This window comes from Vulpes vulpes, chromosome 12 (assembly GCF_048418805.1).
Source record: "Vulpes vulpes isolate BD-2025 chromosome 12, VulVul3, whole genome shotgun sequence".
NCBI lineage: Eukaryota > Metazoa > Chordata > Mammalia > Carnivora > Canidae > Vulpes > Vulpes vulpes.
The window spans coordinates 148,919,676-148,934,737 of NC_132791.1; the positions used below are offsets into that span (position 1 = coordinate 148,919,676).

A 15,062-nucleotide genomic window follows, 5' to 3' on the forward strand; every position below is an offset into this window, starting at 1 on the left:
AATGAAGTTTTCATTACAGAAGTGTTTTTCTCAAGACCTTGCTGTTCTGTCTAGAAGTATATAGATAATGAAGTAATAATATTGTTTTCTCCTAGAATTAAAATTACTCTGTAGAATACTTTAAGCTTTCAATATAAGTATATTGATTTTAAAACTAAAATAATACGTGAAATATAAACTTAAAGAATAGGCAAATTTGGATAATTTTCATATTGTAACATAAGCTTTAAATAAGTGAGTCTTTTAGTGGACAACATTTCATTGAAAGTCTAGAGGAAGGAGTACAAATGAATTTTTTAGAATATTTTTGTAGGGGCCGCCTGTGTGGCTCAGCGGTTGAGCGTCTGCCTTTGGCTCCAGGCATGATCCTGGGGTCCTGGGATCAAGTCCCACATCGGGCTCCTTGCATGGAGCCTGCTTCTCCCTCTGCCTGTGTCTCTGCCTCTCTTCTTCTCTGTGTCTCTTGTGAATAAATAAATAAAATCTTTAAAAAAAAAAAAGAATATTTTTGTAATTAATGATCTTTTAAGTGAAAATGAAGTGGTTATAAACATGTAATACAGGAGACATTAGCAGCTGCAATGATGACATATGTGACTTAAAAGAAACAAAAACATTGGAATCTCAGGACCTGGGTGGCTCAGCAGTTGAGTGTCTGCCTTTGGCTCAGGGAGTGATCCCATCATCCAGGATCGAGTCCCACATCAGGCTCCCTGTGAGGAGCCTGCTTCTCCCTCTGCCTATGTCTCTGCCTCTCTGTGTCTCTTGTGAATAAATAAATAAAATCTATAAAAACAAAACACATTGGAATCTCAATCAAGAATCATGATATGAGGGGATCCCTGGGTGGCTCAGTGGTTTTGCGCCTGCCTTTGGCCCAGGGTGCGATCCTGGAGTCCCGGGATTGAGTCCCACGTCAGGCTCCCGGCATGGAGCCTGCTTCTCCCTCTGCCTGTGTCTCTGCCTCTCTCTCTCTCCATGTCTATCATAAATAAATAAATAAAAATAAATCTTAAGAAAAAAGAGAATCATGATATGAACTTGACTGTTTGTATGCATTAATCTGAAATATGTCTTGGGAATGTTCTCCTGGTGGCATTTATTTTCAGGATAGAACTCAAAAAATATTCACGAATCTGTATTTTTATTTAAAAAAAAAAGAAAGAGGCAACAGAAAGCTCCTGCTCCCACCTCCTTTCGTATTGTTCTCTGTCACTTCCTCTATCCTAGCCACACAGCACTGCACCTTGGCTATTCCTCAGACGTGAAGAGTGCCTTCCCATTTGGGGCCCTTCACACTTCCCTCTCCTGGCAATGCTCCATCACCAGGCCAGCTTCTTCATTTCCTCCAGAGCCACTCAGATCTTGCCTCTTCAGAGAGGGTGTCTCTGAGTGCTTTTGTTCAAGTGCAGCCTCCACCATTTTTTATTGCTTTGCTGCTTTGTCCTCACATAACTTTATACTTCATATATCTTTATCTATTTTTTATCTACAGAGTATAAATTCCAGGAAGGTAAGGACTTCATCTTTCTTGTGCATTGCTCTATCTGCAAGTACTTAGAATAGTGCTTGGCTCACAGTGGGCAGTCAGTAAGTATTTACTAAACCAATGCATGAATAAAGATAGTAGGAAGGAAATAGGACTCTTTCCTTCCTCCCTTCCCCCTACCCTCTGCTAGACCTTTCATTCAGTTCCAGGAACACATCTCAGTAAAATCAGCTTATCTTCTATCAAACGGATAGGATTATATATTTCAAAAGGAAATATTTTAAAAGGAAATCTGATTTTATGGTAGTTATGCATTTATTCTTTTTTTTTGCATTTTTTATTAATTGATTTGAAATTGCAAGATCAGCTTTCTAAAGGGAGGCTGATGGTTTTCTTCTAGCTACTATGCTGTGTGTGCTCATATAGAAATAATACCAAAAAAATAAATAAATATCATAATTTGGATTTGACTATAGATGTATAGTATGATTTATATGTGATTAAGTACCTAAGCTTTAGTATGTATTTATTTGAGTGAGAGCCCGAGGATGGGGGGTGGGGGTAGGGAAACCCAATGCAGCTAAGTAGGGAGTCCAATGCAGGGCTTGATACCAGGACCCAGGATCATCACTTGAGCTGAGACTCTTTAAAAAATTGTAGTAAAATATACATAACATAAAATTTACCATTTTAACCATTTTTAAGTGTCTAGTTCCATGGCATTAAGTGCATTCACATTGTTTTGAAAACTAGCCTCGTAAAACTACTTTTTAATTGAGGTATATGTATGTTTAAACAGTATTTTTACTCTGCTTAATTTATGAATTTAATGAAAAGGTTATTCTATATATAATCCTCTGGGGGACTTGCTTTTTTCATTCAGCATGAAATTGCCAAGATTTAGTGTTTCTTTATGATCATATACAGTGTTTATATAGTGTATCTATATTTTGCTCATATTTCCTTGTACTTAAAATATAATCTAGAATTTTTCCCATGACCTCCAGATCTCCAAAAGATCTGAGCTCTTCCACCTCTGTAACATCAGCTTTTACCATCACTGAGCCACATCTGTACTTAAAGCTTCTTTACTTAAAGCTTTTTCCTACTTCTAGACCTTTGAATTTTCTTTCCTCCTCCTGAACTCACATGGCTATATTCTTTTCCTTATCTGAATTTTATATAAAATATTACCTCCTCAGAGAGCTCTTTGCTTACTCCATACATTTCCAGCCTTTCCCTCCACCACACTGCTGATAGGCACTATCATTTTTAATCCAACTTTATTTACTTAATACTTATCACTATCAAATCATCTTATTTTTTTCTCTAAGGAATGGTGGGTAAGCTTCCTGAGAGCAGACCTGGGTTTGCTATGGAACCCTAGTACCTAGAAAACTGTCTAGAGACTTCAGTAGTTATTTATTGCATGAATTTAAAAAGTTACAGGATTGTTGATAGTAGCAAAAACTAAAAAATGAAAATTTTGTTGAGACCATACAAAGTTTCTCAAACTGATTAACCATTTGGCAATGATGAATAATACCTGCTGTGTTCTCTTCCCCACAGAAACATTGGCCATTTCTCTACATTTCCCACATCTCACTCCCCCATTGGAGGAGGGCAGGCATTTCACTGGCCTGGGGAGAGAGAGGACTCTGGACTCTGAAATACAAACCCATTTGCCAAATCCAGCCATAGTTCCTCCCATTCCAAAGCTTGAATGCCATTTTGTGATGAACCATCAATGATATGCATTAAAGGACATAACCTAGTAACCTTTTTTATTCTTTTTAAAAAATATTTAACTATTTATTCATGAGAGACAGAGAGAAAGAGAGAGAGAGAGAGAGAGGTAGAGAAGCAGGCTTCCTGTGGGGAGTCTGATGCAGGACTCCATCCCAGGACCCTGGAATCACACCCTGAGCTGAAGGGAGACGCTTAACTACTGAGCCACCCAGGCATTCCACCTAGTAACCTTTTATAAAAGTATTTTTAATATCTCATTTGCTCAAATTTACTGAGTATTTTACTTCTCTAGGTTAGAGTTGGGGTAAATCTGTGGCATCCTGAGTAGCTACACTTTAACTACATTAGTTGAATGCAGTTGATATATCTCTGTCCCATTTCTACAAAGAGCACACCAGGTTGTACCAAGCATTGTCAGGACATGACATACCAACATAGATGCATTTAACTATTTTTTTTTTTTGCATTTAACTATTAACATGGAAGTGTATAATATATAACTGTGTAATATTTTTATTTTATTTATTTTTAAAGATTTTATTTATTTGAGAGAAAGTGAGAGAGATCATGAGTGAGGGGAGGAGCAGAGGGAGAGGAGATCCCTGCTGAGCAGAGATTGTGATGCAGGGCTCAATACCAGGACCCTGGGATCATGACCTGAGCCGAAGGCAGATCTTAACCAACTGAGCCACCCAGGCTCCCCTTATTTTTCTTTAAAAAGTACTTTTTAAATTTTATTTAAATTCAAGTTAATATACCATGAAATATTTTTAATAAATGTATTTTTGGTACACCTGGGTGGCTCAGTGGTTGGGTGTCTGCCTTTGGCTCAGGGTGTGATCCTGGAGACCTGGGATGCAGTCCCACATCGGGCTCCCTGCATGTAGCCTGCTTCTCCCTCTGCCTGTGTCTCTGCCTCTCTCTCTCTGTGTCTCTCATGAATAAATAAATAAAATCTTAAAAAAAAGTATTTTGTTTCTATATGAAAAATGGAAAAATTATGGGATTATTGCTATTAGCAAAACATAAAAAAATGAAAATTATATGAATCAACCAAGAACTTAATATTTAATTAAATTCTTATACATCCATACAGTGGTGCAATAGTTAAGAGGAGTAATATAGATTTCAATATCCCACTTCAGTATCCCAGTAAAACATTCATTCATTCATTTATTTATTGAGAGGAAGAGAGAGAATCTTAAGCAGGCTCCACCCCTGGTCAGAAACAGATGTGAGGGTCAGTCTCACAACCCTGGGATCATGACCTGAGCTGAAATCACAAATCAGATACTCAATGTACTGAGCCCTGGCACCGCCCCCCCCGAATAGAACATTTATAATAAGAATATAAAAAATAATATAGTGACAAACTCACACATCAGTAATTGGGTGGCAAATAGTTTGGAAAAATATACACCAAGTTTAGCAAGGTTTAACTTTTGAAGGGGTATGGGATTGTTAAAAGTATTTATTGTTTCAAATCTCACATGCTTTCATAAGGCAGTATATCATTACTTTCAGGATTTCACTTCTGGCCATACCTTTTATTAGTTGTGTGACCTCAGGTAAATTTCTTAATCTCCCTGCTGAAATATGTCTCCCCACTCCCCACTTCATCCCCTCCCACTGCAATCCCCAAATTCATATGTTGAAGTTCTAACTCTCAATGTGCTGGTATTTGGAGATGAGCTCTGTGGGGTTAATTAGGTTTAAATGAGTTTTGGATAAGGTCATGCAGGTGGGGCCTCATGATTAGTGCCTTAAAAAGAGACATCAGTGTCCTTTTTCTCTTGGTTGTGAGGACACAGTGAGAAGATGGCCATCTGCAAGCTAGGAAGAGGCTCTCACCAGAAATTGACCATGTGGCACCTTGATTTTGCACTTCTAGTCTCCAGACTGTGAGAAAATAACTTTCTGTTGTTTAAACCACCCAGTGGATGACATTTTGTTATGGCAGCCTGAGCCAACTAAAATATTCTCTGTGTCTGAATTTTCTCCTCTGTACGTTAAGAATAATTAATGCTTATAACCCCCAGAGTTTCTGATGCAGGAGGTCCCAATTGGGGCTTTATTATTATTTTTTTAAGATTTTATTTATTTATCTGACAGATCTAGAGAGCACATGTGGGGGGAACGGCAGAGGCAGAGGGAGAAGCAGACTCCCCACTGAGCAGGTAGCCTGATTTGGGGCTTGATCCCAGGACCCTGGGATTGTGACCTGAGCCGAAGGCAGACACTTAATGGACTTAGCCACCCAGGCGCACTGGGGCATGATTATTTACACTTCCAACAAATACTCAGATGATGTTTATGCTGCTCTCCCCAGATCAGAGTTTAAGAACCACTATTTTTAAAGCCATCTGTATTCATTTTATTTGTATATCTTGTTTTTTTTAAGCTGAAAACAAGTGTTTTGGGTTGAAAGAGCTAGTACTAATTCTTGCTTTGAAGAGTTTCAATTTACTGCACCATCTGTTTTTTACAAAAGTTTCAAAACCTGTATTTACTTCAGTAGAGACATTGCATTTCTTACTTGAATTTTAGAAGAGGAAACTGGCTTTAGTTGGTTTTCTTTTCTACACATGATAAAAGATGAAGCCATGGGACAAAAACCCTAAAATACTTTTTTTCCTGAGATTTTCTATTTTGGTCATTTATTTCAAGGATATTTGTAATTGCCTGATGAAATCTGTTTGTTTTTTTATGAGCAACATCTGTGTCATCTTAGTGTTTTATTAATTTTTTAAAGATTTTACTTATTAGGGAGAGCACAGAAGGCGAATAAGAGGGAGAAGATGACTCCCTGCTGAGCAGAGAGCCCAACTTGAGGCTCAATCCCAGAACCCTGGGATCATGACCTAAGCCGAAGGCAGATACTTAAACGAACACCATTTTTCTTGCTGTAAAGAAAATGGCACTCCCCCATTTTTCTTTTGAAAGATTTCATCTTAGTGTTTGTTAATTGCCTTTTCTCATTTGAGATTGTTCTGGTTCTTGGTGTGATGCAAGATTTTTTATTTTATCTTAGACATCTTAGGTATTATGTCATGACCAAAGATCTTTCTTTTTTTTTTTTAATTTTATTTATTTACTCGTGAGAGACAGAGAGAGACAGAGAGAGAGAGAGAGAGAGAGAGGCAGACACAGGCAGAGGGAGAAGCAGGCTCCACGCAGGGAGCCCGATGCGGGACTCGATCTCGGATCTCCAGGATCACCCCCTGATCCTGGAGACAGGATCACTCCTGAAGATGGCACTCAAACACTGAGCCACCCAGGCCGCCCATGACCACAGATCTTATATAAGTCTTGGGTTTTAGTAGTAGGGGGAGGTACTCTTGCCACATTCATGACACATTAGGCCTCTACTTACACCTCCCAGTATGTGGGGAGGAAGGGGCACCTTGGTACTGCTCCCTGCTTGGCTTCCACTGACCCCATAGTTGGCGGGGATGCTTGTTACCACAGGGCTAGGACCTCTTTACGACTCTGTCTTCTCTGGTAACACCCAATGTGTTGGGGGTGGGGATCTGGGACCCTCATTATAGCCAGCTAAGGGTGGACACCTGGGCTTACCACTTAGCCTTTGGAGGTTGGGTAGGGCTGCCACTTGTTACCTTGTGTTTGGTCAGAGTAGGGCAAATACTGGTTTTGATTAGAGAGAGCAGGATTTCTTGGAGCTTGTTTTTCTCTACTCCTTTTGGCGTTTCTGGGTTGCCAGCTTCTCTAGCACCTCATCCAGGATTTATGAGGCAATAATAAAACCCAGGAAACACAACTTTGTATTTCTTCACATCTCAAGGTCCATAGTCATTTGCATTCCTCTTTCCACCTTTCAGTGTTATTTTGTGTATCATGTTCATGGTTTTTAGCTGTGTTATTAGAAATAGAGTGATTTTAAAAAGATACTTTAACTTTTTATGCTATGATTTTAATTAAAATTCTTACCAATTTACATCAGGAAAAAAAGTTTTCTAACTCTTATAACAACAGAATGTATTCCTTTGCTGTGAATATCTTATAGCCCTATTAAAATAGGAGTTTTTACAAGAAAAAAACCAATATTATAAACCAATAAAATACTGTAGATGTGAATTTATTGGCATGAAAAGAGATTCACAATATAATATGTGACAAACAGGTTTAAAATAATGTTTAATATAACCTATGGAAGGAAACAGTCTGTATAAAAGTACGTGTGCACAGAGGAAGATTTGGAATTATGTAAAGGGATATATGTTTGGGAAAATAGAATTTTGAGTGTATATTTTCTTTTTGCTCCTTGAGCCTTTTTCTTCTCCTGTAGAAAACATGAAGATTTTGTAATAAGAACAAAATATATGTTTTACATTCATGTGCAGTGTATAAATATGTTTTACATTCATATACAGTGTATATTTCCACAGTATTTTTCTTATTGAGGTATTATAATTTTTTTGTTTTAAGAATTTCCAATAAACTTAAATATCTATGATCATTATATTTATTCTCTTCTAGGTTCCTCTACCTGGCATGAAGTGGGTAGATAATCACAAAGGTGTTTTTAATGTTGAAGTTGTTGCTGTTTCGTCTATCCATACACAAGTAAGTGAGTTTTTAAAATAATTTTTATAATAGACTATCACTTGAATGAATGAACATATTGTTTAGTAGCTAAATCAGTTTTGTTATCTACTATAACTTATGGAATTATATGTCAGAAATTTATAGATTTAGAAGTTATTTATTTTGTTTTAAATTTTTATTTATTTGTGATAGTCACACAGAGAGAGAGAGAGAGGCAGAGACACACAGGCAGAGGGAGAAGCAGGCTCCATGCACCGGGAGCCCGATGTGGGATTCGATCCCGGGTCTCCAGGATCGCACCCTGGGCCAATGGCAGGCGCCAAACCGCTGCGCCACCCAGGGATCCCTAGAAGTTATTTTTTAAAGGAATCCATAAAAATCATTAAATATTCACACAAGCAAACTTGTTGCTCTTCAAAATGTCATTGACTTCATTTTGAGCAATTCAATGACTTTTTTTTTTGTAAGTTTCTGCTACATTGCAGAATTAGAGTTGAAAACTATCATTCAAACCATTTTATTCCTCATAGACTCAGATATTTCAAATGGTAAGAGTTTGAAGGAATTATTTGCTCCAAATTCTTCAGTGTTTATCTGGAACATGCCAGACTCTCCTCAAAGCCTGTATATTTACTCTTTCTCTAGCTGGAATACTTTCCTCCTGTTAGATACTTATTTTCAGTAAGACTTTTACTTACCTCAGATCTTTCCTGGAGACTTTTTTTTTTTTTTTAATTTTATTTATTTGAGAGAAAGAGAGTGTGCACACAAAGGGAGGGGGGAAGCAGACTCCTGCTGAGCAGGGAGCCCCATGTGGGGCTCAATTCCAGGATCATTACCTGAGCCGAAGGCGAACAGTTAACCCACTGAGCCACCCAGACTCCCCTTTCCTGGGGACTCTTAAGCATAGCAGCCCTGTTAGTCTGTATGGTCTTACCCTGCCCTTGCTACTACTTCTAGCTCTTCCCCGCACTCTCTTGCACTTTTGCTTTCTCTCACTTTGTGTGTGTATGTATGTACATATGCATTTATTTATTAGTTCTTCATTAGGTTGTAAGCTCCATGTAGTCAGGGTTGTTGTTACCTGTCAAGGAAAGAAACTTTCCTTCAAAGACCTTACAGTGTAATAGGGGAAAATGTAAAAATAATTGTAGTACAATAAAATTAGTACTGTGTTAGATATATGAATGAAATCCTTTCAAGAGTATAGAGTTGTCTGTTCTGGGAACTGAGATTCCCAGATATTGATTGATAAGTAGGCATTTACCATACAGACAGAGGGTGGGCAACTCGATGATAAAAAGCAAGTGCAAAGGGTTAGTAGTCTAAGGACGACAGGCAAGTAATCTTGTGTGAATGTAATTCATAGTGCATGGGGAAATCATGATAGATGAGGAAAGAAGACCAGGCTGGTAACAGATTATGAAGGACCTTGAATGCCGTAGAGTTTAGAGTCTAGGTAAATGGCGATTTCTAACCTAAATAGCAAACAGGAGAAAAGTAAATTTGGTTGGATGCTACGAGAGATTATGGAAATAGTGGAGATAATTCTGAAGCTATAGTGAGTTTAGTTTTGAGTCTGTTGAGTCTGAAATGCCTATGTATTTCAGATAAAAATATCCCAAGGCAATTGTAATAACATCTTTAACATTGAAGGTGGCAGAATAAATGTGAAAGCTGAAACTACACTGGTGAGTGATAATCCAGGGAGGAAATGTAGAGTGAGAAGAGGCAAGTAAAATGGAATCCAACTTGAAAAGGGAAGGGGCAGTATTCACAGAAACTTCAAAGGCCACCCTCAAGTTCAGTGATTTTTCCACCAGCACTCCTAGGACCCAACATATAGCCATGTTCACAGCAATGATTTATTTTAGTAAAAGATATAAAATCAGCTAAAGGAAAAGAGGTCAAGTCCACAGGAAAAGCACAAGCTTCCAACATCCTCTCCTAGTGGAGTCACATAGGGTGAGTGGAAGCAGCATGTGTGAAATGTCTGTCAGGGGATGCTCATTCATTAGAGACTTAGTTCCCAGGGTTTTTACTATAAGCTGTAACATAGGCACCCTCACCTATCACATGCCAAAATTCTTGATCCCCAAAAGGAAAGCTTATTTTCAGCATAAACCATATTGTTAGCACAAACAATTTAGGTGTAGTGAGTCATCCCTTATCAGTCGGAACTCTTGAAATCCAAGTTCCCAGATGCCATCCAAGGACCAATTGTGTAAGCTGGCCTTCCAAATGATAGCAGTCTTAAACTTGCTGTGTTAACTCTTTTCTGCAGTGAAGTAGGGAAAAATAAGAAGGCAGAGCACCTCTATGTTATATTTTAAAACAACAAAAAAAGGTAGTAGATAGGTTTTATTTAGCATTATGTAGGTAGATTCCAGTAAAAGAATGGCTCCAGTGGAATTTTTCCTTTTCTGGTCCTGGATATGTTCTATGTTTCCTATATTCTTTATTCTTTTGATAATGATGAGATGGATGTTACAGTATACTGTTGAAATGTATTCTTTCCCTTCATATTATCCTATCTTCTTAAGTATAAAAATACATTATTTTTCATGTTTTTTAATTCTTACAGTCGTTGTTAGTTTTCTTTTTAGAGTTGGTAGTATATTTATCTTTTACTCCTAATTTTGTTTTCAGATACATGTGCTGTCTTTATGTGACAAAGAAGGATTGGGGCAAAAATATAGATGATTTAGAATCTGTTGAATGTAGGAGAAGATGAAGTGGAAGTATCTACTTTGTAGCACTCTGGCATTCACAGTCCTGATGAGTAATATTCAACATTTAGGGATCCCTGGGTGGCGCAGCGGTTTGGCGCCTGCCTTTGGCCCAGGGCGCGATCCTGGAGACCCGGGATCAAATCCCACGTCGGGCTCCCGGTGCATGGAGCCTGCTTCTCCCTCTGCCTGTGTCTCTGCCCCTCTCTCTCTCTCTCTGTGATCTGTGACTATCATAAAATAAAAATAAAAAAAAAAAAACATTTAAAAAATTTTGCCACTATGAAAACAATTTCATCATGTATTATCTTTTTAAAAGGATCAACTGAACACAGTAATGTTTTTTATGATGTTTTTCTTTTTTTTTTTTAAGATTTTATTTATTTATTCATGATAGAGAGAGAGAGAGAGAGGCAGAGACACAGGCAGAGGGAGAAGCAGGCTCCATGCCGGGAGCCCGATGTGGAACTCGATCCCGGGACTCCAGGATCGCACCCTGGGCCAAAGGCAGGCGCTAAACCGCGGAGCCACTTAGGGATCCCCTTTATGATGTTTTCTACTTTGGTTGTAGCTCTTTGAAATTTACTGGTATATAGTTAGAAGTCATCACTTTTTTATTCATTTAAAACCTGCATATCAAGTTAGAACAACATTAGAGCTATAAATGTGAATGAAACTGTTTGACGTTATTGTCTTACAGTTAATTTTCACTATTAACTGAGCCGAAGTCTTCCAGAGTTCCAGCAGACTCCTGTTCACAAATCATTGGTTGGTGCTATACACATGATCATCACTATACACATCTCATCACTAGGCATGAAGCAAACTGGGGGAATAAGCATGTACCCTGGGACTGGGCATGTGATTGCTCTAAATAAGACTGGTTCTGTTGGTGTACGAGGAGGTTAAACAATAGCAGTCAGGATTTAGCCAGGAGATGGAACATCCCAGTAATTCAGATGGAAACAATTTATATTTAAATAATTAACTGGGTTAAAGGTGATTCACTACTAAATGGGGTAAAAGAAAATTCTGTGATTATAATAGAGATAGCAGTTGCAGAAAGTGATAAGGAAGGAACTAAGAAACATAGAGGAGGTTCCTGAACGCTAAGAATCAGACCTCCAAGGAGAGGATACCACTGCTACAGGTTCACAATGCCTGCCATGCTGTAGTGTGGAGGGCACCTGCTATGGAACAAGAGGCACCATTGCTGTTGTGAACACTGCTGCCATGTCCCTCACCTCTAAACTTTAGCATTCACATCTGCTAGCTGCCATCAGGAAAACAAATAGGAAGAAGGAAAGCTGTTTCCTGTACCTTCTGTGTTTAGAGCCTAACCACATACCAGCTGACAAAGGAGAAATGCAATTTGAAGAGTCAGCTCCAGTATTACAAATTGTGGCAAAGATGGTGGGTTTGAATGGAGCTAAGAGGTAATAAATTAATAATGGGCACAGGCCCTGTTCTAACAGACCTGCACAATCATTGATTTCTAAAATAGTAATACTCACACTGAGGGAAAAAAAAATCCTTAATTTGTATCAGTAGAGTTTTGAGTAGTCAGTAGTGTTCAAAATGGCCACTTTACAATAATAAATGAGAATAGAGCTGGTGTTTAATTGGAAACAATATTTGTATATACTTGTGTATTTTTTGTATTAATTCATATGAGCTATTTATATTACATAAAACATTGTAATTTTTGTTATATATAATTTTAAATATATTTACATTTAATCTAATATTTATATTTTATAAAAATTACAATATTTTATATTTATATGGTCCAAAGTTTGGGGAATTCACAGTTAGGATTGGTTAGTGCTTTTGTTCATTCTTTGTTTTAGGATCCGTATCTTGACAAGTTTTTTGCTCTGGTCAATGCTCTGGATGAACACATGTTCCCAGTCCGAATTGGAGACATGCGAATCATGGAAAATAACTTAGAAAATGAATTGAAGAGCAGTATTTCAGCGCTGAATTCATCTCAGTTGGAACCAGTGGTCCGATTTCTTCATCTTCTGCTTGATAAACTGATACTTTTAGTTGTTAGACCTCCTGTCATTGCTGGCCAAATAGGTAATTTTTACTTATGTTTGGAGAATTATGAAATTTGTAATTTGGTATTTCTAGCTTTTGCAGAAATAGAATCATGAAGTACTATTTGATAAGGACTGTGTTTGATTTTGGGGAGGAGAGGATGGGGAGTTATTTAATTGTTTCTGATGCCAGAAAATAACTTTCTTTTGTTTTGATAAATTGTGCCATAGAGACTTCAGCTCACATTATGGAAACCAATTCATTTATCCACTCACCAAATATTGATTAAGCACTTACTGTATGCCAGACACTGATAGGCTCTGTCCAAGGCTTAGTTCTTGATTTTAAGGATCTCACAGACTAGTTTGGAAAACAGGCAAATAGGTAAATCATTTTGCTTTTTATATGATGTGTGATTTGCCTAGCCTACATTTTTACTCATTGGCCATTCTCTATTTAAAATAGCTGTTCTTTTCTTCATTAACCCAAAAATCTCTATAGTCTCATTTTCTTCTGTGTTGCTCTGCAGTTAGAGGTACTCCTGTTTCCAGCTCTCTTCCCAAGATAAGTTCCTCTGCTTTTGCTAATAGCTTCCACCTGAATCCTGCAAAGTAGTTGAGCTTATAAGAAAAACACATCATAAAATTTTTGTGTTAAATGGTTGTACAAAGAAGAGGAGTGTTGAGCTCCTTAGAATTTTATTTTAGGGGAGACTTGTCAGTAGAAGTGATCCTTGGGTCAAACATTTAAAGATGAGTAGGAGTCAGAGAGGTAAATAACTAGTCCAAGGGGATGAAATAGTGTGCGCATGGTACACAGATAGATATATGAACTGGGAAACTTGCGAGGAATTGTAAGTCACAAATTAGAGTGTTGTTGTTTAGAGATGATAATTAGTGGTGAGGGAGAGGAAATGGAATCTTCTATGACACTTTAGGGGAATTGGGACTATAATTCTATAAGGAATCCATAGCTTTTGAAGGGTCTGGTCTTAATTATGGAAGTAATGTGACCCAGTTTGGCTTTTGTAAAGATGAGTGTGCTATATGGAGATGGGTTGGAAGTGGGGAAAATCTGGAGGCAGAGAAACAAATTAGTAATCTTATAGAACTTCTTACAACAAACTATGAGGTCCTGCTGAAACATGAGATGACAGTGAGTTGGAGAGGAGAGGTGGGTTAAGAAGAAATGTTGAGGAGCTTGTACAGAGTACTGTCACAGGAGTCATAGGAGATGGTTTTAAGGAAAACACCAATTTTGTAGATGATGTAAATAAAATAATAATGCAATAGTAACAAACATTTGCATAGTAAATAGGCCGACAATATTGCTGTGTGCTTTATTTACATTAATGTATGAAATGCTCACAACTCTATGCGTAGGTATTATTACCACTGTTTCACAAATAAGTAGAGTGAACACTGTGCTTGAAAATTTGCCTAAGGATTCAGACCCAAACAACTGACTCCAGAGTCCTAGTCTTCTTACCTACTAAAGAGGTGAAATTAACTGGTGAAATTAACAAGAAAAGTTTTAGTCAAACAGTGAAAGTAGAATTAAGTCATGCATAGCACATGGTGAAAGGAACACAAAATGTATACCCTATTCTTAAATTCGGTTAGAATAGGAAACTGGGTTGATTAATGCATAAAAATGGAGTCATTTGAGCATGTTTATGTGCTTTGAGAAACTAGTGGAGGGGGGAGAAAAATGTAAGATACAGAGATGCTAAAAGGTTTAATGAAGCAAGCCTGTAGGACAAGAGTGATGTGATTATTGTTACATGGTAGAGGAGCACTGCTTCCTTTGGCAGGGAAATAAAAATGGTTTCAGATTTGGAGAAATTTGTAGTAAAATGTTGAGGACTTTAATACTTTATAAATTCCTACTGTGAGATAAAAAGTAGAATTTCCTGAGGAGGGAATAATGTGGACCTGAGCTTTTTTTTTTTTTTTTTTTTTTTTTTCTTTTTAAGATTTTGTTTATTTATTCATGAGAGACAGAGAGAGAGAGAGAGAGAGAGAGAGAGAGAGAGAGGCAGAGACATAGGCAGAGGGAGAAGCAGGCTCCATGCAGGGAGCCTGACGTGGGACTCGATCCTGGGTCTCCAGGATCAGGCCCTGAGCTGAAGGCAGCGCTAAACTGCTGAGCCACCCGGGCTACCCTGGGCTTGAGTTTTAAGAAGGATTCTGATGGTTTGAATAGCTACTGTGAGGAAAAGGAATTAAGCAGGAACGCAGATAAAATTGCTGTAGCCCACTCAGGCCTCTGTATCTCTAGTTTCTTTTCTAGTTCAGTATATATAGATTAATCTTCCCAAATGTCCAATTTTTTTTAAGTGTTTTATTTATTGGAGAGAGAGAGCTTGAGTAGATGTGGAGGATTGTGGTGGGAGGGACAGGCAAAGAGGGAGAAGCAGACCCCCCCCATGAGCTGGGAGCCCCACATGGGGCTCCATTACAGGACCTCAAGGTCATGACCTGAGC

The 15,062-nt window shown here is 38.0% G+C and overlaps 1 protein-coding gene across 17 annotated transcripts in view; it reads left to right on the forward strand.

Moving 5' to 3' along the window:
- Nucleotides 1-15,062, forward strand: part of DOCK7 (dedicator of cytokinesis 7) — a 218,785-nt gene that overhangs the window by 117,338 nt on the left and 86,385 nt on the right. For all 17 annotated transcript variants that reach the window (XR_011995971.1, XR_011995972.1, XR_011995973.1 and 14 more), the window contains 2 exons: nt 7,736-7,822; nt 12,384-12,615. Coding sequence is in view for 14 of the 17 variants with exons in the window: in XM_072730737.1 (XP_072586838.1) it covers nt 7,736-7,822; nt 12,384-12,615 (319 nt within the window). In the remaining 3 variants the exon portion in view is untranslated. The remainder of the gene's footprint in view (nt 1-7,735; nt 7,823-12,383; nt 12,616-15,062) is intronic.